Raw genomic sequence first — 24,421 nt, 5'->3', positions numbered from 1 at the left:
AGTAACCGATTTAACGAGATGCAGCATCAAACATTTTGAAAGAAAAAAAATAAGAAAGAGGACATGTTGAGAAGGTAATTCTTTGATTTTTCTTATAAAAATTAAATTCCGTTTAAGTCCATAATTCTACATTTCCCGCTGCGTCGACAAGCAGTGTAAGAGCATAAGGCCGGTAAAGGAAAGCAATGTCAATAATGGGATATATACGGTTCTCATTTGGAAGATATTTTAGCTGTTGAAGGAATAAGAGTGGTCGAGAAACACCGGAGGATTTCGGTCGAACCTGGGATGATTCCACCGTTCGTAGATGTACCGGAGGTGCATTCTGTAGAGTTGAAATCTTGGCTGTTTCAGTAATGTTGGTAATTGACGAGCTTTTGGATGGGTTGCTCGTGTCCCACGTGTATGCATGAGGGCTCCCAGGAGAGACGACGACAAACAGGAGCTTTCGTTCCGTTGGTGCTATCGTTGAATCTTTTTGGTAGTAAACCGGGACTGACAAGCATGGCCACCCAGAATGATAGATTTGGGATTCTTCTTGGGATGAGTCATTCAAGGTGGAAAAAGGGTCACGAGGCCAGGACTCTTGACGCAATTTAAGGTCATTTGCATCATCTACTTCCTGTCGTATTGGAATTGGGGGCGGGATGCCAAGTTCCCAGTTTTCTAAAAACATTTCTTCACATTTCCCTCGCTCAACGTCGAAAATTAAAACTCCCGATGATAAATGATTCAAGCCTTCAAGCGAATTGTCTTCAAACCCTATATGCCCCCTTTTTTCTTTCCTGTTACCTATCATCCGACTGAAGCTTATCGATACAGTTGTACAACCAAGGACGGTAGAAATAGCTTTTGCATCTTGATTGACTGCTCCCATTATCGGTGTCGTTGGCTTTATGCTTTTAGAACTATCACTTGAGCTTCCCCCGAGTCCCATCGAGGATTGAGATTCTAAGTTTTGATTGTTATTCCCTTCACCAAATAGAGAAAATGCTGGGTCCTTTTTGAATCTACCAGTCAAAAAAACAATTTTGTCTACTTTCGCTGATATCCTCCATGCTGTTGAAAGAACATTGAAGCGCAAATCCCACAACAAGAGCCAGCCCTTAGAGGTCCCTATAAGCACCCATAAGCACCCATCAGAAACAGCAACTGAAGTTGCAGATCCTCGGTCAACTGGCAATTGTACAGAAGCTAGTATTTGCAAATTTCCGGCTTCCAAATAGTAAAGTTTTGACCAAGCGGTTACTATTACTATACGAACGCTTCCATCGTAAAAGTTTGCTGACTCCACTGATGTAATTGAATCGCTAATATCCATATTAGGAAGCCTACTACTTGTAAGCAATTTATGCTTCTGATTGTTAACATCTAGTCGATGCACTTCGATAGATCCATCTTGTGTAACAGATGCAAATGAATACGTGTTTCCCATAAAGCACCCGTTAACTACAGGAAACCGGCTTCTTTCTCCATTTCGACGAGTATGGCCGTATACTAACCGACATTCACATTTGCAAACCGGAATCTGGTGATCATTCTCAACTAGTTGCCATGCGCGAATTAGCCCATCTAGTCCCAAAGTAACAAAAAATAAAGAATCAGGGCTTGCAATAATCCGCTTTATACCTCCTTCTTTGACATTTCCCAAATTCACCTGAGTAACACGAACTCCTTCTGGTTGCCATTCATTCCCTTGTATGCCTTTATTTGGTTGTTTGCTCAAATTAGTGATCTTTCCTCTTTTGCGCAGGGAAATAGACGATGCCCAGCTAGGTGCAACAGCAGGTCCGAAATCTACCGCAGTTACTGCAGCCTCGGCATAAATTTTGTTAAGGTAATTAGTTACATATGGATTATTTCCTGTATAAGACGATTTCTTGGCACCTTCTTTCAAACTGAGTTCGTTGGTGACAAGGCCGCGCAACGTATTTGAGGCTGCTGACATTGTAGGACTTGGTGCCTCTAGATTGGAAACCTTTGAGTCAATTATTAAACTATAATCACCCAATTTTTTGTTTTTTCCAATCAATTCCCTTTCGACAGAATGATCCCTACTCCTTTGCTCATCGTAACTATGCTCCTTTTGATTTTCTAATAACTGAGTTGAAGATTCATTATCAGACGAAAGCAGAGAACTGGCATTAGAATCAATTCTTCTTCGCTGATCTATTGGTTTACTGCGCTGTAAGATTGCTTCAGACAAAGTATTAGCTTCGGAAGATTTAGGTTTTTGGTAATGTGTTTTATCATTCACTCTTTCTTTCAAAGATTTTGTAGTTGACCCGAAGGCATTGGTCATGTCGGTTCCAACATAAGCTGCAGATTCCGGTGAAACCAAGTCTTCGGTTTGCGAATGCTTAGTATAAATAGAGTCTGCATATTTATTCGCATTTGATTCCATATTTTCTGTTAATAAATATGGTGAATAAGGAGCTTCAGGATTCCAAAATATCATTTCTGGCAAGATATGTAAAGGCGATTTTGGGGTATCCTTTGTCTGATTAAAAGCAAGTTCGCTTTCCCGTTTTCTTATCAAGATTCCAGAATTAGTTATTGTTCTGAATACATATTCACGAAGATTTCCCAAGATAAACAAATGCTCTTCTTTTATGCCCAAATTTTTTATAATATCAATCCACTTGCGATCGTCATCGTTCAATTCAAGTACTTCTGACGAAGTTAAAACAGTATGTCCTAAAATGAAGAGCTTCTTCCTAGGTCGTAAATTCGAAAATGAATACATTCCATCATTCGTTTTCTCTGAACTCAACTGTAAGTCACCTATATCATCATCATTGTTAGACTGATTAGGTGAGCGAACAACTCTCCAAAATTCAGAGCTGTTATCTGATTCAGTAAACCAATGTGTTAGCGTTGACCAGACGGACGCTGGAACCATCGGGACAATAAAGAGATCAAGTTCCTCCAGACTATTAATATTGTGGACGGGAGAAAGTAAATACGGTAAAAGTACAGGCATTAAAATACACTGTCGATCAACCTCTTCTAAACACAGGTAAGTGGAGTAAACGACAGAAAGAGTAGCCTTCCTAGTATAAATATTGGGTATGATGGAAAAAGGTAAAATAAGATGAAGGACTTTAAGGATAACTAGTTTGTCGAATAATTGAAGCTCGATAAGTGCAGCAAACGATTCTAGTACGCTTTCCAGCACCGCGGGTTCAGGATCGACCAAAGCTTGTAACATCAAAGGTAGAATGTACTCATCAACACTACGAGAACCGATGAATATGGCAAGGCCAGTGATACTTTCAAAAAAGGCACATCGAAGCATCCAATCAGTATCATTTAAATAAGTGATTAGATGACTTAAGATCAGATCATTCGACTTGGCTTTGCCGAAGAAGACGCAAAGAGGTGGAAGAGCACTTAGTAGGGATCTTCGTACAATAGATGAGCCGTCGGCCAACAACATCGAAACGTGTCTTTCTACCGTGACGACTAAATCATGACGTCCTGTTTCAAATAGCAATTCTGCTTTGCCATGATTAACATTTTCATATTCAGATTCTGGGAAAGATAAAATTCCTGCGTTTCTAAGAGACTGAGCAAGGTTCACAAACTTTGAAGCCTGTCTCGCTAATTCTGGAAGACAGGATGCATAAGTAGCACGACAACGACAATTAGGATCAGATAAATATCTTTGTAAATCTGGAAACAAGTATTCTTGAAATAGAAATGCATTAATAGGGGCGATGGCCGTAATGTTCCTAACAAGACGAGTAATGGTTATCAGAGCCCGAATCCGCACATCTGTAAATTCATCGGCAACAAGAGTCATCACAAAGGGTAATACAGTATCTAATTTTGCCTCATCAGGAATACTAGTTGATAATATTTCTATAGTCCTTAAGGCATTCAGCTTTGATTCTCTGGTGCTGACATGGCGCAAGGCAGATAAAACAATTGGCAAAAGGATACTGGCAGCATATATGGAAGCTTCCGAAAATTCGTTATCATAACTTTCATTATTTCTTGTATGTTCCCTAATATTTTCAGAATGCATACTTCCATCCAAGGAGAATTTCTTTCTCAAATTCTCCAAAAATAGCTGATACCATTTGCCAGAAGCGAATGTCATTTCAAACTCATCAGGCAAGGACGTATAAAGAGGCATAAAAGAACTTTCAAAATCATTATTCATTTTCTTAGATAATAGCGTGTCATTAGAAACGGTAGAAAAAAAATCATCAAACGGAGATAAATCATTAAATATAGAATCCACTCTTGAAGAATAAATATTCGGCTGATTTCGAACGGGCTGTATATGTGAAAGGGTTTGAGGGTCTAATAATTTACAACAGTAATTATACAAGGGGACATAAAAGCATTCAGGAAATACAGTTCCTCGATAACGCTTCAGATAATAGTCGGCTGTATCACGTTGTGTAGGGTCACATTGAAGCATTTGTAATATCATATTTTGAGTATCTTGGTCTTTAATTTGACGAAGCACTGCAGCGATGTCGTAAGAGCCATTGGCCTTGTAGTTGAAAAGCTGCGAAAGAGTAAAGAGGGGAGACCCTTCCAAAAGGAGTTCGGCAAAGACACAGCCCAAGCTAAAAATATCCATCTCTGGTGTCAGAGGAGCTACGTGTATTTGTGAGTTTGGAACAAAGCGTTCAGGAGCAATATTACAGACACGACGAGAAGAAGTATCGAAAAAGTAGCTATAGTCGGCCGGGTTATCTTCCGGAAGGTACGTCGGCTTAAACGAGCTGAAGTCCGATATGTATACCCAGTTCCATGTAGTTACCAACACGTTTTCAGTTTTAATGTCACCATGACAAATCCCTCGTTTATGGCAATCAGAGATGCCTTTTAGTAATTGGAACATGATCCACTTTTTTTCAGCAGAATCTAAAAATGGGCGAGTAGATATTCTGTCGTATAAGTTATGGGCAACATAAGGACGCATTAAATAAGCAGCACGCAAGGTAACCAGAGTCTTCGTGTATGGAAGAACGTTGGGTGATTTTTCAAGAATTCTTTCTTGTTCTTCTATAATCTCGGGTTAATATCTGTACTTTTTCGAACTGCAATAATGGCATGAATGGAGGGGACGCACTAACCTTGCAGGGAATTCACAATGCCGGTCAGTGATATTTCCGGCAATTTATTCACGAAAACCTTGATTAATTCTTCATTCCCTTTACGTTTTAGCATGCGAAAAGTTCGCAAAAACTGCGAATCTCCTAGACTGTATTATTTGTTAGAAGGAACGTCAAAACAATCAATTGGTGTCAAACCTTCGTTCATTATAGTACTCAGGAAGTTCTTCAGAAAATAACTCATGAAATTGGGGTGTCTGTATGGTTGATAATTGAATCCCCATATGGAAAAATTATAGCACTATATTTTACATACTTATACCATGCAAGAGCCATGCGTAGCTATTCTATCCTTCTGAGGTGACGAAGTAACAGTAAATATTGGGATGGGAAGAAACTGAGAGGAACAGAATTCTTGAAGTATTCATTGAAAGATTTATGGTAAAGATATTGTATGAAAGCATTTTAATATATCATTTTTGTCAAACTTAAATTGAGCTTTTTCTTTGTAGTCGTTTACTATCCGGTAAAGTATGAAAGTAGTAAGTGGCCTGGCAAATAGAGATAGTTTGAAAGACATCAAGACCATTTTCCAGGGATTTATTGGCAAGTAAGATTTGTTTCTTGACTCAGTCGCAAGAAAGCCGTAGTAAGTCGTGGATAAATGCTTCGCATGATGGAAGTAATCACAGGAGTCTTTTAAAGTTTAGCATTTGATTTCCAGGATAGTGCATAAGATCCGATAGCACGAGCCATGTCCTCTGCGGTGGAATTACGACCGAACACTTCCACGAATTGTCCATTCGGGTCCATCAAGTAGAAAAAGACAGAATGGTCCACAAGATAGTCATCTTTCTGTGGGTCAACGTCTTTCGGTGTTGAGAAATAGACCCGGAATTTTTTGCAGATATCTTTGATTTCGTCATGGGTTCCCGTTAAGCCAACAATTTTGGGGTGGAAGTCTTCTAAGTATTGAGCAATTTCTGATGGAGGATCTCTAGCAGGATCACAAGTGATAAACAAGGGATTCAAAAAGTCTCCAACAACGTTGTTGACGATTTCAATGGCAGCGCTTAGTTTGTCCAATTCATCAGGACAAATGTCGGGACATCGAGTGAAGCCAAAATAGATTATAGAGAACTTTCCTTTGAAGTCTTCATCAGTTACTCTTTCGCCACGGTGATTTAGTAATGAAAAGGGGCCACCGAGTTTTGGCCTACCAACGGTAGACAATGCTTTTTCTTTCTTACTCTCCAGAGCTTTCTGTTTTTCACTTTGGAGGTAAAAATACAAGCCTACGCTGGTGACAGCTGCTACTGCAGCGGCCCGTACAGAAAGCATGCTTCTCCAGGCATGTTGGGTTGCCGTACGCTTTCCAGCAATCATCCTACGACCGTCAAAACAGGTTCGAAAAGGAGAAGCTGTTGAGCGAACATTGGCTTTCAAAAGACTAGCAATTTGACTTGCTGGGCCAATTGCTCTTCTACGAAACATTATACAAAAGATTACAAAGAGTTTTCCAGCCTTGAAAAAAATGTAAGCCCTGGGAACCGTAGGAATCGAATTTTCCTTCCTTAATTAATATTTAATGGATTTACTGCAAAAATTGACTTGGAAGAATCCGTTCTTGCTCAAAATGGCTGAGTGACTTGAATGACTGGAAGAGAAGAAGTCATTTGGTAAGTAAAGGAGTTCCAAACATACCTGATCAAATATCCCTTTTGTATTAGTACTCAAAAATTTGGAATTTGAAATGAAAACTGCATTGATTATGTGATTTCAACTGCTGCAGTTGCCTTGTAGGATCCATCAAGACTTTTGACGTTTGTCGTCCTGCACAAAGCGCTTTTGGACCAGGAACTTTTTTCAACAGAATTCAAAAAAAGTTAGATTTGAAAGATTGAGTCTTGTTGCTACAAGCTCAATGATTCAATGAGTCTCTGGAAGGAGAGGATTTTGTTTTGCTTTTCGTTCTCCGCTTTGCACCACGCATGGTATTGGCAAAAAGATAAGTAATTTTTTTCGTTTTTTATTCATATTTTGATCTTTACTTTAAAACGAAAGCTCGACTAGATAGCTTTCTTTTGTTAGGAAATTTCTGTTTGTATCGTACTGGAATGTTTATACGATATAAACAAACAAGTTCGCTTGTTGGAGTCCAAAGTGCAAGAATTTCTTGTTTGTAGTCAAAATTGCAAAAGAAAAGCGAAAGAATTGGGTCCATTTAATATTGTTATAAAGGATGTCTACAAAATTCCTGGCAGATCCCAATTAATATCTTTCGATTGTTGCTCTTCGCTATGCAAATAAATAGACGATCGCAGAAATGGATGATGATTTTGAATATTGGGTTCCCGTATAGTTGGACATCTGATACAATTAATGGAGGTTTCTTTCGCTATTTCCTGTAAACGAAAAAGTTGCAAGTCTACTGTAGGAATTGTCCTTAGAAGGTTGTCTGAACGAAGTCCTACAACTAACATTCATGTAGTCCACGATGCCATATTTGCAAGGACGTAGGTATTCTTTTAGTATGTGTCGTAATTGTTTTTAACGTTTTTCTCTCAAGGGAATCAGCAGAGAATAGGTTTTGTTAAAATTCAATTGTATCGAAAAGTTTACTTATAAACGATACTTTATTGCTGCTCTTGTCAAGAAAAACGCTTTCGTTTTTTCTTACACCTTACTGATGCCATGAGTCTTGATCGTCTCCTTTATGTTTTACTGTTTGTTTACGATTAATATCTACAAGTGTACTCTCTAGCACTATTTGTACATAGATGTATTTAAATAAAAAGATGATATATAGTTGAAAAGATAGACGCGGGAAGGGAATGAATAACAAAAGAAAAGAATGACCTATACAAAAAAGAAATGAACAGGGAAAGATTCGTGAGGAAAACAATTGTTCCTTTGGTAAGGTAGGAAGAAGAGAAAACGGAACTTTGTTTTTAAAACGAAAAGAAAGTGAGCGAGTCAGTGAATGAGAAACGGAAAAAGGATCTTTCGTCGAAACCATGAAATAAATTCCATTTCAACTTGAAAGCATTATAATAACAACATTATAGAAACCAATGATAAGATTAATTTAAAAAGACGACAAAACAATTAAAAAACAAACGAAAGACAAGATCCTATACAGAAATTGAATTTTCTGCTTTGTTTGTTTACAAGTCAACGTAATTCATTATTTACGCGACGCGTGATATCCTGGGCCGTATCCAGGGTAGGAATATGAAACAGATCTAGTACGGTGGTTTCATTCATGATTTCCGATACTGCTAGAGCTCGTTTTACAGAATTAACAGAGGACGCCTTGGATACTGTTGAAATGTTCTCTTTATTTTCACTTGCCGGAGGAGTAGGATAGCGTGTTAGAGTACGACGGTAAGCGCGTTTAGAGTGCTTCATTGGATAGCTACGTACAAGTAGCAACCCATTTGTACCACGAGTAACATTCAAAGACATGCTTTTGGAGGGTCGTCGATGGGGAAAGCAAGTCGTGCGTTGAGATTGGGAAGTCGAGTTATTGGAAGGGCTCATTTTGTAACAAGAATAGAGTGAGTTATAGCGGAAAAAAGTAAGCAAGGAATTGATTTAGAATAGGTAGGAATTGGTCCCCTACTTATAGAAAACCAGCTTGGCTCTTTCATTCACCAAAGTCAAACAAACAACTCCATAATATGTAAACAATATAATACATAAAGTTAGCTTTTAATAATGTAAAAAGAAAAGTAAGTGTTTAAACATGGTCAAATATTCTAAAATGGTTTCACAGTTTTCGTATTTGCCCAAAAATAGTTTTACATGTTCAAAATCATTCTATTTTCTTATATTTATGTTTTAAAACCTTTTACATCCTTTGGAATTTCAAATGGTTTGCTTTGGGCTGCCTATGGACGCGTCTACGAGCGACGCAACTTGTGTTGACAAACACGACGCGTCTCTCGAGTTGACCCATGACAGTTTTCTCAGACTTGAAAACAAGGTAATCTATTATTATTTCATTTAAGTATGATTGAATATCCACATAGCATATGCTTGTCAACTCAAAGTTTAATACAACCTTTCAGAGGTCACATTTACATGCGAGTAACAAATATCATATTAAGGAACGATGTAAACGAATAAAACAACATTGAAAAGAAAAGAAATCCACATGCAAATGTACACGTCTTTTGATCGAAATACGAGCTCTTAATCTTAATTTCTTCAGCTTATAGTACTTTTACTCGGCCTGCTGTGGGAAGGACTGTTTTCGTTATTTACAAACGAATAAAACAAGGGGTCCAAGTGAAGCTTTACTTTTGTAGCATTCTCAACGTTAAAGGAATTTGCCTGTTCAGAGCCATTTGTTACCGTGAACAGCAAAGTTCATACACTGGAGCTTTCTTTATGTCAATACCCCTGGATAATCACAATATAAAAGACACCAATAAATGTCGTCCGTTAAGTTTTTCTTAGTCTTGTTCTTTAAGGATATTCTTGACATTTATAAACTCACTTCTACGTAGTTTCCTTTTGCTGGTTTTCTTTTCACAAAAGCCTACAAGGAGCAAAAATAAATGACCACTAAGTGACTTGAACACTTGACTTCAAGATTTGGAATCTCACACTCTACCAACTGAGTTAAGCGGCCGTCTTGAAAGCTTTGACATTTAATAAATATATAAAGCCTAAACTCCATTGCAGAAAAAAACTTCAGAATTCAACATACACGACTGCTTATATAATAGTTTTTGTTTTCGCTACATTTCTATTTTCATTTTTTATTTACCAAATAGTACCAAAGATTTCACATCGCGAAAGAGGCTTGTTTATTCTTAAATTTACAACTAATCTCTAGATTGCATATTTTCTAGTCCATTCACGGGCACTGAGTTCATAACGTTGTCTGTCGGTTTTGTAGACATGGGCAATTTCAGGAACAAGAGGGTCATCAGGATTAGGATCAGTAAGCAAAGAGCAGATTGACAAAAGGACCTTCGAGATTGTCAGTGCTGGTGACCATTGATCACGAAGAATGTCCAAACAGATGCTTCCGTTGGAGTTGATGTTGGGATGGTAGATTCTGGTAGTAAAGTTCACCTGAAGCACGGTTAGTCAGCCATTCATACTAAGATTTCGCTGAATCAAAAAAGAACCGAATTGAAAACCATTAAAAAGAACACTATTCAATCAATATTCGGCCATTATTAAACCAATCCTTTATTAGGTCTTGAACAATGACTCCATAATTTGCCGTTCATTAAGTGTTGTCAAATTTCAATTCGCCTCCGGACTGGCAATTTTTTTTCTTCCTTGAAGTCGGCACGTAGTTCACTTTTTTTGGTCCAAGGCGATATCTTTTTGCTTTTCATTGCTTTTAGCTTTAATTACTTACCTTGGGAGGCTTGAAAGGGTAGTCAGTGGGAAAGTGAATTGAGAGAAAGAAAACACCTCCGGCATAAGGACTATCAGCCTAAAACATAGTTAGCAAACGGATCCAATTTTTATAAATACTAAGGAAACGCCAACTAGAAAGCTTCCGGACATTCGCCCCAAGATTGATCACTTACAGGTCCCATGATAGTTGCTTGCCAGTGGAACAAATCATCACCAACAGGGCCAGCTGAGCAAGAGGAGGGTGGATCCTTTCCAAGATCAGCAAGCTCACGGTTAATTCTCTTCAATGCCATCCTAACTGTCTAATGTGGTATTCTTGTTACAGTTGTGGTGGTTTGTTCTTGGAAGATTATGGAGAGTAATAGAATGAAACATATAAGAACAAAATTTATTTCGTGCCTGGGTTCGAATCTCGCTGAGCGATTTTATTTTAGCGCTGCTTTACATACTATACGTTAAGGTAACATGTTAACGAAAGTGACTCGAGCACTAGTAAACAAATCGTTCGGGGAAGAAAAAACATTGATACGATCACTCTATTTCATGTACGTTTTACGTTAATTCTTGTATTTACAAATAAACTTACAAAATGAATTGTCATTGCTTTCATTCAACGTGTAATAAATCTTCTCTATAAAGACGAAACAACGATTTCCAACTTTTCGAAATTTTTTTAAAAATCGCCCAAATCAGGCTCATCGTCATCTAAATCAGCCTCAGCCATTTCTTTATCCATTCGTCGACGAGCTTCTTCTACATCCTCCAACTCACTTTTGTGAGCATCCATCGGATAGCGCATACTCTTCACGCTGTCATTATGAAGTGCCAAACAAAATTGAATGCGTTCATGAAATGCTTGCTGAGGTTGCTCGGTAGAATAAATGTCGAATGCTTCGTTACTGGCCATAAACGCATTGTTGTGATCAATGCTTGCATCAATTACACCGTCTCGAATGCCCTTAGCAACAATATACTCGGCGCTTTCTTCACTGTCCAAGCCCAATTTTATACACACGTCTCGCAAAGAAACTCGGGAATATGACAAAGAAATCATTCTCAGGCCTGTCTTAATCACCGTATGGCGTAATCTACATATCAGTGTATGCAATCCGTCATAACGAAATTCAGTTTCATATTTCGACAATGCATCTGTGAAGGCATTCAAGTCACCAATTCGCACAGCTTGACTAATGCGCAAGTAAGGAATCAATGTTTTTTCCAAAGATTTTTGACGGAAGATTCTTCTCTCGGGAATCTCTCCCATGAGCAACTGAACAACAACATGCAACTTGTAAACGGCTTGTAAAAATTGAACGGCATAAATGGTATTCGGAGCCTTTCGAATGGCACTCACCAAGTGTTCATGAGCAGTTGTATAATCCAACTGAATCGCGCGAATTCGTCCAAGGTAATATTGATAACGAATTGCCAAATTGTTGCTTGCGTTGGAAGGAAATACTGTTTTTGAGACCAATCGATCTGCTTGATCATAAAGATTGAAATGAATGTAGTTGCGCAAAAGCAAAGTCAAAACCATCGCCTGTAATTCTGTATCATGACGAAGAGTTGCCGTCCGGTGTACTGCCAAAAGAGTATTTCTGCATTCCACAGAACGATTGCATTTCTCAAGGAATAGGGTATAGTAAAAGTAAAGTTTTGCTGCAATCTGATCCAATGTACGACGATCAAATGACTGTAAGCGATGCACAACCTTTACCATGTAACAAGCACCATCATCATATTTTTCATTATAAAATAACGTTACGCCAACCAACAATTGCAAATACATGCTAACTTCTGGAAGAACAGCCCCCTTGCTTTCACTTTCGTCCTTGGTTTCATCCATCTGAATACCATCCACGCCAATCACGCTGAGAAGTTCTTTTTTCGTTTCAGGTTCAGAAGCATAGTATTTCTTGATAAGATGGCCCAAACTTTCGACAGAAAGGCGACGGCTGATGTTGGAAGTTGTTCTTAGAGCCCGATATACAAGTCTTGGATCTCTTTGTTTTGTAGCTTGATTTAAAGCAACAATATTGGCTTCGACATCTGTCAAGCATTAGCATTCATCTTTATGCAATCTATTTCCTATTTTCATACCCTGTAAAGCTGTTCTGGGTACTTCAGCTTTCTTCTCTTTTTGATCTGCTGGCTTCGTCGTTTCCGGTTGCTTCACGGAATCTACCTCCATTTCTACTCTGATTAGCATATGCAAGTAGACTAACAATATAATTCATACCTTTATATTGATCTGCCATACTAATTTTGTATTTGGTAGTGGTCAAGTCAAGGATTGTGGGTGTATGTAAGAGTATCCTAGGCTTAAGTTCGATTGTTACCTTATATGTCAGTGAGATATCTTGAAGTTCACAGTCATCAAAATTTACCGTCAAATTAAAAAACTTGTTTATTTATTAAAGAAAATCTATGAATTTAGTAAAAGAGAGAATTTATCTAGGTATGCTTCAAAAGAGCGGCAATATAATATACTGGAGGCTTCCTTAGAGAATAAACCAAAACAGCGTGTATAGATTGAGTTATTAAATAACAAAGTACATTTTCTGTTCCATTTCCTTTTATAAATTCACATTTTGGAACTTTATGATAAAACATTTTCATATCATACTTTGAATAACAAGGCTTGGTCATTATCACTTGGAGAATAGGCTTGCAGGAAAAACAATTAATAAATAAAGTCAATCTGTATCAATCTGTTTATAGCTCATCCATATCCTTCTCCATATTCTGTGGTTGATCTTGAACAGAAGGTGAAGAGGTAAGATGCGAAGACTCTTCTTCGGCAGTCCTCAACAACGTAGCAATCTCATTATCATATGTAGTCCATTCTCTCACTTGGCGACGAGCACGATCAAGCTTCTTTTCTTTCGTCAATGGATTTTGGCACAAATCAATCGTCTTGGCTTTTTTCAGACTTTGATCACTGCACCAAGTTTCACACCAAAGCCATTCTTGAGGAAGTGAGTAGATGGGGATTAGATGTTGAAGATTGTTCGGTAAGTCTTGGTCTAAATTTGACAAAGAGTTAGGGTCAGCCGATAACAATTGATATTGTCTACGAAGTAAATCTCCTGCGCTCATTTTACGAAAACGATCAAGATCAACAACGTAAAGAGCACTTATATGATATTTAAGGCCACGCAAAAACTTCTTCCAATAACCCTGCTTCCAAAAACGAAAACCTTCCATCTCCTCACGAGAATCACACATAGGAGTATAACCATACGGAGCCCCATGCAAATCCAAGTCCATTAATTCTTGTAGATCCGTACGGACAATCTGATCGGCATCCACAAAAATAACCTTATGAAGGTTGAGTGGAAACAAAACATCCAAAAACAGAATTTTGTATCCCCATATTTCTCTTTGTTTCTCATCCTGCTTTCTCAGCCATTCAGGCCAATTATAAGTTACGTACTCATATTCAAACCCATAATGCCTAGACAAGACTGGGATTGAATGTTTGAAAGAAGGGGAGAGGAAATTTTCAATAAACCAAAATTTCACTTTTTTGTTGGTATGTTGCATAACACTCTTGGTCATAATGTACATAAAACGTTCATATAGGTGTCCACTGGCAACCGAAAAAATGTTGATGGTCGGTTCTTTCTTTCCAATTTTAAAAATATTTAACTTTTGCTTCATCTTGTCAAAGAATCTCTGCGGACTCATGTCTTCATCCAATATGTCTGAGGATTCGAAACCTGGATTTCTTCGCATCACGGGGTATAAAGTCACGCCTTCAAAGCTATCAACTACCACTTGTTTCTCTTCACTAGGATCTAGCTTATCCAAGGCTTTAATATTATAAAATTGAGAGGAGCGACCAGACAACGGTTTCAGGTTCCAAATACCGGGATTAGCTTTCAACTGAAAGTAACCTAGATTCGCAAGAACAATCGTGTCAGCAAAATGCTCCTGTTTTGGTGTTTCTAATGCCAATTGCATTCCCCGTGGTGGAGTTTTTAAACCCTCTTCTTGAGAATAACCTTGTATAAGAATGTTCTTGATTTCATAAACAGCCGAAACAGGTTCTACATTTTCTTCAGGCGATGTATGGTCCAACTTAATATTGTAAAGATCTATGTCGACTTCATTCTGCATGACTACCCACGTATCACGAGACTCAATGTCCATAGTAAGAAGAGTATCTGCCGGAAGTGTATCAAATCGTATAAGTGAATCCTTAAATTGTCCACCATTATCGAAAACGGGTTCGTACTCAATTGAGTACCTATAAAATCTAGAAAGGGGGAAATCAGAAAGGCTTTTAGAAGGATTTAAATAGATACGAACACCGACACCATCCAAATGAGAAATTGACTCAAGTATAGATGACCATTTCTGTGAAATCTTAGAGAGAGGATCTAAGATAGCAACGAATTGATACATACAAGAGCTAAAATTTTCGGTTTCTATGGTTAAACGACTCACTGGCAACTGGTTATAGAAATTGTCTCTAGGAAACATAGCCTTTTCACGTCCAGGAACGGAACCACGTACGTAATCAAATTCCAACTTTTTAAGGTAGGAACTAAGCAAAGGTAAAATCCCTTGGTTTTGAAGTTGGCTAGCGTTATCAAGCATATTATCAAGTTTATCTATATAATTGCCTTTTTCTTGAGAGAGTAGCATTTCAAGATCTTCTAATCCAAGTTTTTCAATAGAAAACGAATTAATCAATCTTCCGTTTAGTATCAGCATCGACTGACTAGGTTCATCAATGTTGCCAACAATAGCTTTGGATACTTCCGTATATTTAGCAAGTTTCGACTTTATTTTACTTGTCAACTTAGCAGGCTTTTTCTTTTCATTATTCTTTAATAATTTCCGTAAATCTTCATTCGTGGGATTAGTATAGGAACTTAAGTCAGAGATCAAGGTCGGTAATTCATTATCAAAGTCGGATTGAACTAAAATAAGATTGCTGCTTTCGAACTTTGAAAGTACTTCAGCTAGCATAGAGGTAAGTCCAAGTCCTTCTTGAGAAGCAAAATCTGTAACCAACAAAAGTGAAAACTTTGCATTTTTATTCCCAACGGTCAAGAGATCAGAATAAGTGAAGCCAATGTTATCTAGAAGACTTAACAAATCTATTTGCTTCACTTTTGATTTTGAAGATGGATGAATTAAAGGATTACGGATATGTGCCGCATCCTTTAAAAGATAGTCCAATAAATTTTCCTCTTCAAGTACCATTTGTTGAGCCACAGCTAGTTGAATTTCTGGAATATCTTCGATAAATATACCATACATGTTACTGTCGTAATGCTTATCGTGGGCTATAATTCGTCCGTTAACGATAACATCTTGGCTTTCTGGATCTAATCCTAAGCGCGAACTCCATTGAAGACTCTTTAATAGTATCGTATCATAAATATTGGAATTTAGAGATTTCTTTATCTCAGGGAACGTTTCTTCATCATAATCTTCAACAGGCATATGCTCTTCGACAAGAGCCCAAGCACCGGCAGATGGATCGCTTGCAAGACACTTAAACAAAAATTTGAGGGCATTTGGTTTTGAGCTAGTTTTCGCAACATAGTGGAATGCACGACATATCGTCTTACCAAATTCATCATCTTCCGTTGCTACACAAACAAGTCCAGTTTGAACAGGAGAAGGTCGACGAGAAAACTGAATAAGCTCAGAGAGTAGTGAAAAGGAAGAATCACTGGAAGGGAAAATAGGATATATAACTGTGTGCAACTGTTTCCTTATGAGATGAAGCTGACCGGGATAAATCGGTGTTAACAATTGCATATTGCTTCTAGGCCATTTACTATACCTAGTATCAGTTTCAACTTCGTTCATCCAAAAAATTGCTTTATTGTCTTCTAAATCATCTTGACAATGAAATCGAGCAAACTTAAATTCAGCTTCTGAGATATCGAATTGCTCGTTGGATAGAACCTTTGAGGCTTTTGAAGGTTCTATTCCCAATTTCTGAAATCCTGATAATATTTGACGCTCTTTCCGCAACCAAGACAGAATGGTAAAAGCATCAGCTTCTTGAAGGTCAATAGGGATTCCGTTCAGCCATACGGCATTTTGACCTTCAGGTATCGAATAACTTTGAAGATTATTGACATCTTCGATAAGATCCTCAGAAAGTCGGACTTTTGACACTAGATGCTGAGCATACATTGGAAAATCTTGAACAAGGAGCTTTAAGGTCTTCAAGGGGGTTTTGCTCGTCACAATAGCTTCCGCTGCAAGCATATCCAAAGTCGCAATCTGGTCTTGAGTGACGGTTTCAAGTTGATCGGAGGCTAGATCGAAGAGAACCTCGTTTTTCTCATCAGATGAGCCAACTTTTTTAATTTTTCTTTGTTAAAAGATATTGGAATTTCTCGATCATCCATTACCAGATAATCGGTACGCTTTAAAGAGGCATGAGCTCCGAAACTACTGACATAGAGCTTCTCCATAGTAGCATTTGGAGCAGGAGCATATCGTATAACGTAATTACATTCTTTATTTTTTGCCAAAGATGAGTAAAGTTCATGGAATCTGTCAAAATCTGTTCCAAAATCGGTAACGATGACGGCGACCGGAAGCGCTTCTGAGAAGTAAGCAACACTATAGTCAAGAGGTGTAGGTTGATAGTTTCCTGTATAAAGGAAGGAACCTTGAGGTAGATCGGAAAAACAAAGATTCGTTTGATCGTTAAAAATTAGAAAAGTGTTACAACCCTCAGGATGAGAAGAAACAACACTGCTAAAAGCAGCCAGCTTTGGTACTCCACTTAATAACGCAACAGAATAAGTAAATGTTGTAAGCTCTTCTTGGGATAAAACATTATCGGCCTTTAAATACTGAACGGTGCGATTGTACAAATGCTCATCCGTCGACAAGCCGTCCGTTCGAATCAACGGTAAATTGTCTAAAAACCAAAGAAAGCTGTTTCTATTTTCTTCATATAGAGATTCAGCTAATAGAGCTACGAATGACGGCTTGTTGAATGTTGTAGAGACCCTAACGTCTATAGGCTTGGCAGCAAAACAAAGTGAAATAAAGGGAAAAAATCCCAGCCATATGCTCCATTTCATTTTGATAAAAGATCATTAACAGTATTCAAATCTGATAAATGAACTTGAGGTAATGGCTAAGTATCAGTACAATTTGGATCAATGTGGTACTGAATGGGGTACCTCAGAATACAGGACTTGTTTGAGATCATCATGAGTAAGTGGAATATGTAAACAAACATTAAGAAATAGATATAAATTTTAGGTTTGTTTGTTCTTTTTATTCTGGTTAAGAAAGGTTCACTTCCAATTGGTTTTCTATGCTATAAAATGCTGATGTGTTTGGCAAACTTGTATTCCTAGTCTACAGAAATGAAATAAGTGGATCCAGACATAGATTTTTATAATTAAAAATTCATTCGAATGAATCTGTAATTGTTAATTTGGGTAAAGATTCTAAACTTATAAGGGGTGGAACTCATACATCTTGCTTTCAGACTCTTTACCCATAAACTAGGCTTTGTTGCTAAGAATGTTGATTGTAGAAAATGTACTTTGACAAAAATAAAAAATACCTAATTCATAGGAGACTTCTGATCATTGAATTATTGCCAGTTACGTTTCCTGTAGTTTATGGTATGATTTCCATCCATCAATGCGAGTATATAGTTCCATCTAAGATTTGTATCTAAATCTTTACTAAAAGTAACATCAGCTTATGCATATCAAGCCTAACAGCCATGCGTATCAGTCGTAAAAGTCACTTCGAAGATTTTCCAAGCAGCCTATATTTGCAGTTTCCTTCATCCAGTAAACAGACAGACTAAGCATTTTTAAGCATTATCTGCTTTCTGGAGAAGGAAGTGCGTAGGGATGTACTGCTTTCAAGACAATATAAGATAACAAAGAAAGAACGCAGGCAGTTCCATATAGGACACCCTTTTCAATGGGTCGTAAGATAGCTAGAATAGGATATGCATAAAACTTGTTAACCTCATAGCATTTCTCAACCCACCACATATAGCTGAAAGCCACTGTAAGGTACATCACAATAGACAGCTTGAACGACAATTGGAAGGGAGTAGAAAAACAGAAATAATCAATTAAGCAGTAAATAGTAGGCATCAAATGAACACTTAAATCAAAGTTCAGGGGCAATTGGACAGGCCTAGTTTTGGGAATGAGCAGACTACGGTCGTACATAACAATAGACCAGTATAGAACTGTAACGATTGACTCTAGAGGACAAACCACATATAGAAATGCAGGCTTAATTTTGTAAAATACCTTCAAGTTTGTGATGTCTGCTAGTAGGCTTACCACCATAGTAAGTAATGTTCCAGCCAGGGACAACATCGTTCTGCACTTTCGTTAGATTCTGAAATATTTGGATTTAGGAATAATAAAACTATATTCTTAGCTTACAAATGCTGAAAGTAGGATCCATAGGAATTTCGGATATCAAGATCACCGTTTTTTTCGACCCAATTGAATGACCATAAAATACTAGCAGTAGCTATACTGTGCAGCAGGAATGATTTAAAACGAGTACTTGAATCTCTTTGATGCATTTTACCTAATGTAGTATTAATTTTCCTCTGAATGATAGAAAACTAAAACTTAGGAGGATGAATCGAAATGATTGGGGTTATCGAGGTTGTGTTCAAAAACGGAAGTTAATATTCATTTATACAAGCCCTGATTATAAATCATAATTATTACTTCTGTTAGTTGAAAATACAAATGTTATACTCTACTTTTACTATACTTTTCATTAAAGTTACATGGTATCATAAATCTTAATAAGCATCTATGCATTGAATTCGAAGTTAGCAAACAAAATATTAATTAATTTTTCGTAAATAAGAAATGTGAAATGAAAGTAAGGATTCATCCTGCGCATTCCGTCAATCGTGTATACTATGTACAGGCTTAGGCACACAGCGTTTTTAGATACATGTATATATATATATGTATACGTCGTAAACAACGGCCACATCAATAAACAGGAGACCATTCAAAGGAAATGAAAGTATTTGTTCATATATTTTCAACGTAAGTGCTAACTTAAACCAAAAAGCGTCGTCCGGTGCCACGTTGTCCAATAGCTCCAAGATCACAAACCAAGCAAACTCCATTTGCAGATGCCTTATGATATTTAGCGGCACAGACAGGGCACAAATCATAATCCTCTCCAGGATAGACGGGTGTCAATGTCTTTGCGCAAATACTGAATTCGACATGTGGATCATATTCAACTTCAAAAGCATCATGAGGATTTCTATCCCCTAAGGTGATAGCACGGCTCGCCTAATAATATTAGTATACAATAATTTCTAGGTAAAATACACTTACAGCTTCAGCAGCAGGTCCAGATTCTGCCAACTCGAGTAATTTTTGACCCAAGAAAGAGGCCGATTTGTAATTCTTTTGCTTATGAGAAGCATTAATTGCTAAACGATGGGCGATGATAGAATGAACAGGTTGCAACTTGGTAGATGCAAAGTAATAGGACAATTCGAGTGCACGCTTAACTTCACCCTCAGGTAACTTGCGTCGTTCCAATTCACAAGACAAACCAACAATATATTCTCGACATTCGTCCACTAGGTTAGACATCTGTTTCATGTTAGTGATCATCTTCCCAAATATTAAATTGTATGCATACCTCTTCAGCTTCGTCTTGATTACCAGCTACAGAAGTAATCAGCAGATAAATAATGTTTAAGCAAGCCTCTTTGGCCTCCGAAATCTTGTTCGCTTTTACTAATCGATAAGCTTCGTTAAGCTCATTATTCTTGATTGATTCCATATTACGAGAAATAAAAGGTAGGGCTTGATTACGCTCAGCAGCTTCTCCATTACGTCGAATGTAAACTGTTAGAGGATCAAGACCATCAACAGCGGGTAAGTAAGCTCTTGATGCCGCATAAATTTCTAAAAAGCGAGATTTAAGAGGAGCAAAGTTTACAGCTCCAACTTGTCTACCCAAAAGTTTCATGGCACTTTCAAAATCACCTGCAGCGATATGATCAGCAGCTAAAGGTGAGTTCTTCAACCACAAGTGGGTCTCGTCTGTACCATCAAAAACGCCAACTTCGTTTTCAACATTCGGAATTACTTCTTCAGCAGCCAGATCTTCAACTTCCCAACCATCATCTTCCTCAGCACTCTCAGCAGATAGTTCGCTAACATCTTCATCAACGTCTAAGAGATCTTGCTCAGCTTCTTGAAATTCATTAACAGAAGCTGTTTCATCTTCAGGGTTTTCTAAAGCCATTTGCTCTATCCGGTCTCTTAATAACTTTTCGAATGAGGAATCGGAAGTATCCTTTAGAGGCCAGTTTTCGGTATGGGTAGGACGAAGAGGGGAAGGCAAAGTAAAAGAAGGACCAATGCTGGGTAACCTTATTTGATCTTCATTAACACCACTAACGATCATCACTTCACGAGCCTTGTCTTCTAAACCGTTAGACTTCGCAGTCAAATATGCTAGCGGATACATCTTGGCTTCAACCAACATGTCAATACGAGCTTCTATATCATTCATGTATAAAGAATTCTGAAAAAGACTTAAGGCATCATTACGTTTCTGAGCAATCATAGCCATCTTGCTAAGTTTCTCGGTGTTTCCGGTAATCAAATATAAAAATGATAGCTTTTCGAAATAACGAAGCTTCTGGTAGGTAACTTCAGCAATCTTATGGTTTCCAGAATTAAGGGCTTCAGAAGATAAGCGAGACCAAACCTCAGGTCTATCAATCGTACGAGCAATTTCCAAAGCGGTTTCTAAGTTATTACATTGTAAAGCTAACTCGAACCGGGTAGATAAATCTTCCACAAATTGCAAAGCAATCTCGGGGTAACCTTTCTTCTGTAGATAAGCAATAATAGCTTGCCCAACCAGGTCACTGTTTTGAATTAAATGTAAAACCTGCTCATAGTCTTTCTTGATCAATGCTAACTTAAAAAGATAATCAGTAGGATCAATCTTGATTGTTATGGGTTGTGCGGCACGATTCAAGGCAAATACCAAATCTCCTTTAGCACGCACAAGGTAAATAGTAGAATCCAGAGTTTTGACAATACCACAATCTCCAGACATCAAAAGATATTTCAAATGATCAAGAGTTGAATAAAGCAAGACATTGTTTTCAACCCAAACTGCGCTTTTAATTCGGATAGTTTCATGGATGGAAGTAATTAATTCCATGGATTTTTTAACAATGTAAACAAAGTGTTTTCCTATTAATGCTGCATGAGAAGAGTCATTAGACCAAATAACATATTTAACTTTGTTGGCATTCACAGAAGCAATAACCTTCTTTTGTTGCAAATCAAACATGTGCACTTGGGTTGAGGTAGAAAGAAGGATATGTCCCATTCCAGCATAAAAAATCTCGTTTACCTTTTCGGGCAATTCGATTGTCTTCGTTACCTTGTTTGTCAGGTCTTTAATGTCAATTAGTTGTTTGCTACGATTGAAGACAGCGAAGCGATTACGTGCAACGAAAAGTGCGGTATCGCCGGAGCCCTTGATGCCTTCATTTGACTTAGAAGAACGTGACGACAAATTAACGAGCTCGTAAGTGCCATTATCTATAGAGGAGGTTACTAGTGCAACCTTCTCGGCAGGATTGTAAGATAAAGAACGAGGATGCACCCATGGGCTTCCATGATGCTTAACTGAAGCCAAAACATTGCTTTGACTTCTGACTAGATCATGAGAAACGATAGACTTATCTTTGTTGACATAAAGGAGAGTGTTGATGTTCAGAGCATGAGCAGGACGTTCGCGCTCTAATTTGAAAACCATGACACCACTGTCGTGAGCAGCAGCAAATAAATTAAGTTTTGGATGAACGGTGACAAACCAAAAACGATCATTATCACGACGGAAAGTTTGAACTGCAGTCCTTCTATTGAGATCCCAAACACGAATTGTTTTGTCTTCACTAGCGGATAAAATTAACTCTTGGTGGGGATGAAAGAGACAGCAAGAAACGTTGTTAAAATGACCACGGCAAGTGTCAACTTCCCAAGCCTTAGAAGCAGTCATTCTCCAAAGTTTTATCAATCGATCATCACCAGCGGAAAGAATGAGAGGAAGCGTAGGATGGAAAGCACACCAGTTAGCGCCACGGTCATGACCTTCTAAAACAAATTTCACAACTGCGTCGGTACTGCCAAACAAATCATTCGTTATGGCATTCTGAGCTTGAGCAAGCTGCTCTTCAATTGACATACTGACCGGGGCAGCATTTTTCATGCGAAGACCGCTGATATCCCAGACACGCACTGTTTGATCCAAACTTGCACTAACAATTAAATCTTCCGTTGGATGAAAAGCGGCGCACATAACATAATGAGAATGGCCAGTCAAAATAGCTATACAATTTCTTGATTGCCAGTTCCAAATACGGATCGTTTGATCATCGGAACAAGAAAGAATCCAAGGGTATTCATGGTGAAAAGCGCAAACACGAACATAATCCATGTGTCCACAAAGAGAAAATAATAACTTCTTTGCTTTATAATTCCATACATTAACCTTGTAATCATCACCACCAGAAACGAAAAGCGGCTGCGTGGGGTGGAATGCAATTCCACGCACAGGACCATCATGTCCATCAAATCGATCTATAAGAGTTCCCATTCGATAGTCCCACAATTGAATTCTACCATTATGCAACGAAGTAAGGATCCAAGGCAGAGTCGGATGAAACGCGACCCCTTTGGCCCTAGAAGATTTAGATTCGAATTTAATTAGCATCTCCATTTTTTATAATTTCTTTGGAGAGTTCGAAAGAAGATGCTAATCTCCCAGTTGTTTGTTGTTGTCAAGTTACTTCCAGCCGTCAGTATGTGGTTGTGTCTTTACCGCGGTGATAGCGTGGTTAACCCTCGGCTAGTCGATTTTTCTAAAGATCTATGAGTACGGCTATTTGCATCAATTAAAATACAATACCAAATAATTTAAATATATTTTCAATTTATTTGATAACAGTTACGGACGTTTTATTCATTTGCTTGTTTATTGCGATTTCTAGTTTGGTTAAGAAATATTGACTGATACTTCAGTGCTGGAATAGAATAATGAATTTACAAGGGATGATTATCTTTATAGGATTTAGCAAAGGAGAAAGCGGTTTCATAATTCCTTTCTTGATTAGTAGAAGTACTGCATTGATAGTCAAACGTTTCCATAAATCATATGGAGCTACTACTGGTCTGTAATTACGCTTTTAATTAAAGAAGTATTATTTCAAAACAAACACTCTTACTTTCTTCCCAAATATATAGCCTCAGTAAAGCAAATACTTATTCTTGCAAATTAAACTGGAGTAAATAAGTAATTATCAGCGAAAAAGAAATTAGTTAGGAATACGCTTGTAGAGCTTTCTTCGCGATGTAATAGCTGACGAACCAAAAAAAAGGTGTTTATGCCAGTTTGGCATAAAATTGAGCGAAAGATAAATCATTAGGAGGTTTCAAATATGGAGCTTAAGTAATGACACTAAAAAAAGTTAGCATGCAGTACTTTGTAAAAGCCTCATTTTGTGATGCGAAAATGCAAGTTTCATACCACATTGCAGGAGGTTTGGGTTGATACCAATAAGCTCCACTGGTAGTAACAGTAGGCTTAGAAGGAGGATTATTCATCAAAGAGGAAGAGCTATAAATGCTGGTATTGTTCATAGCGTCCATATTGCAGTTGAATGAAAAAGTTCGTCCTGGCCAAAAAAACAAAAGTAAGTTGTTCGTAAAACCAGATCAAGTTTTGGATGAAAGATTCCGCTTAGAAAGGATCCTATTTATACCCTGTATGGAAGGATTGTTTTTATTTAGCCCCGACTCTCTTTGTTTTTATTCCCATTCTTCTTAAACAAAGCGTCCATTGTCGAAAGGAAATCAATTATGTTTGTAGTCCTATATCAAAGCGAGGTTACAACAAAAGTCAAGCTTTGAAAA

At 37.8% G+C, this 24,421-nt stretch overlaps 9 protein-coding genes and 1 non-coding gene across 10 annotated transcripts; all 10 read right to left on the bottom strand.

The window, feature by feature from the left end:
* Positions 1–112: 112 nt before the first annotated feature.
* On the bottom strand, positions 113–5,359 carry SPOG_01342 (VPS15 protein kinase Ppk19; the record flags this gene model as incomplete). Its single annotated transcript, XM_013170030.1, has 3 exons — positions 113–5,025; positions 5,097–5,224; positions 5,274–5,359. 3 exons carry the CDS (start codon positions 5,357–5,359, stop codon positions 113–115), a joined length of 5,127 nt encoding a protein of 1,708 aa, XP_013025484.1.
* A 3-nt stretch (positions 5,360–5,362) lies between these two features.
* SPOG_01341 (copper chaperone Sco1) lies at positions 5,363–6,714 on the bottom strand. Its single transcript, XM_013170029.1, has one exon. It carries the CDS (start codon positions 6,567–6,569, stop codon positions 5,775–5,777), a length of 795 nt encoding a protein of 264 aa, XP_013025483.1. The 5' UTR covers positions 6,570–6,714; the 3' UTR covers positions 5,363–5,774.
* Positions 6,715–7,873: 1,159 nt separating this feature from the next.
* SPOG_01340 (S-adenosylmethionine-dependent methyltransferase) lies at positions 7,874–8,618 on the bottom strand (the record flags this gene model as incomplete). The annotated part of the gene is made up of 1 exon (XM_013170028.1): positions 7,874–8,618. One exon carries the CDS (start codon positions 8,616–8,618, stop codon positions 8,250–8,252), a length of 369 nt encoding a protein of 122 aa, XP_013025482.1. The 3' UTR covers positions 7,874–8,249.
* A 1,023-nt stretch (positions 8,619–9,641) lies between these two features.
* On the bottom strand, positions 9,642–9,714 carry SPOG_16372. Its single transcript has one exon. It is a non-coding gene; the product is annotated as a tRNA-Trp (tRNA).
* Positions 9,715–9,859: 145 nt separating this feature from the next.
* SPOG_01339 (ubiquitin conjugating enzyme Ubc4) lies at positions 9,860–10,870 on the bottom strand. Its single transcript, XM_013170027.1, has 3 exons — positions 10,634–10,870; positions 10,459–10,536; positions 9,860–10,163 (listed from the first exon to the last, which is right to left on the bottom strand). The coding sequence occupies exons 1-3, from the start codon at positions 10,751–10,753 to the stop codon at positions 9,918–9,920; spliced, it is 444 nt and encodes a 147-aa protein (XP_013025481.1). The 5' UTR covers positions 10,754–10,870; the 3' UTR covers positions 9,860–9,917.
* A 171-nt stretch (positions 10,871–11,041) lies between these two features.
* Positions 11,042–12,756, bottom strand: SPOG_01338 (19S proteasome regulatory subunit Rpn3). The gene is made up of 3 exons (XM_013170026.1): positions 12,700–12,756; positions 12,561–12,653; positions 11,042–12,509 (listed from the first exon to the last, which is right to left on the bottom strand). The coding sequence occupies exons 1-3, from the start codon at positions 12,716–12,718 to the stop codon at positions 11,134–11,136; spliced, it is 1,488 nt and encodes a 495-aa protein (XP_013025480.1). The 5' UTR covers positions 12,719–12,756; the 3' UTR covers positions 11,042–11,133.
* A 419-nt stretch (positions 12,757–13,175) lies between these two features.
* Positions 13,176–17,530, bottom strand: SPOG_01337 (UDP-glucose-glycoprotein glucosyltransferase Gpt1; the record flags this gene model as incomplete). Its single annotated transcript, XM_013170025.1, has 2 exons — positions 13,176–16,792; positions 16,891–17,530. 2 exons carry the CDS (start codon positions 17,528–17,530, stop codon positions 13,176–13,178), a joined length of 4,257 nt encoding a protein of 1,418 aa, XP_013025479.1.
* A 176-nt stretch (positions 17,531–17,706) lies between these two features.
* Positions 17,707–19,206, bottom strand: SPOG_01336 (uncharacterized protein). The gene is made up of 2 exons (XM_013170024.1): positions 18,875–19,206; positions 17,707–18,809 (listed from the first exon to the last, which is right to left on the bottom strand). Exons 1-2 carry the CDS (start codon positions 19,018–19,020, stop codon positions 18,290–18,292), a joined length of 666 nt encoding a protein of 221 aa, XP_013025478.1. The 5' UTR covers positions 19,021–19,206; the 3' UTR covers positions 17,707–18,289.
* A 26-nt stretch (positions 19,207–19,232) lies between these two features.
* Positions 19,233–23,286, bottom strand: SPOG_01335 (coatomer alpha subunit). Its single transcript, XM_013170023.1, has 3 exons — positions 20,118–23,286; positions 19,805–20,068; positions 19,233–19,759 (listed from the first exon to the last, which is right to left on the bottom strand). The coding sequence occupies exons 1-3, from the start codon at positions 23,226–23,228 to the stop codon at positions 19,517–19,519; spliced, it is 3,618 nt and encodes a 1,205-aa protein (XP_013025477.1). The 5' UTR covers positions 23,229–23,286; the 3' UTR covers positions 19,233–19,516.
* A 667-nt stretch (positions 23,287–23,953) lies between these two features.
* Positions 23,954–24,157, bottom strand: SPOG_01334 (uncharacterized protein; the record flags this gene model as incomplete). Its single annotated transcript, XM_013170022.1, has 1 exon — positions 23,954–24,157. One exon carries the CDS (start codon positions 24,155–24,157, stop codon positions 23,954–23,956), a length of 204 nt encoding a protein of 67 aa, XP_013025476.1.
* Positions 24,158–24,421: the final 264 nt, after the last annotated feature.

The sequence above is a fragment of the Schizosaccharomyces cryophilus genome (assembly GCF_000004155.1).
Source record: "Schizosaccharomyces cryophilus OY26 unplaced genomic scaffold supercont4.8, whole genome shotgun sequence".
NCBI classification, from domain to species: Eukaryota; Fungi; Ascomycota; class Schizosaccharomycetes; order Schizosaccharomycetales; family Schizosaccharomycetaceae; genus Schizosaccharomyces; species Schizosaccharomyces cryophilus.
The sequence above is the reverse complement of the archived record's forward strand: the minus strand, read 5'-3'. Positions and strand labels throughout refer to the sequence as shown.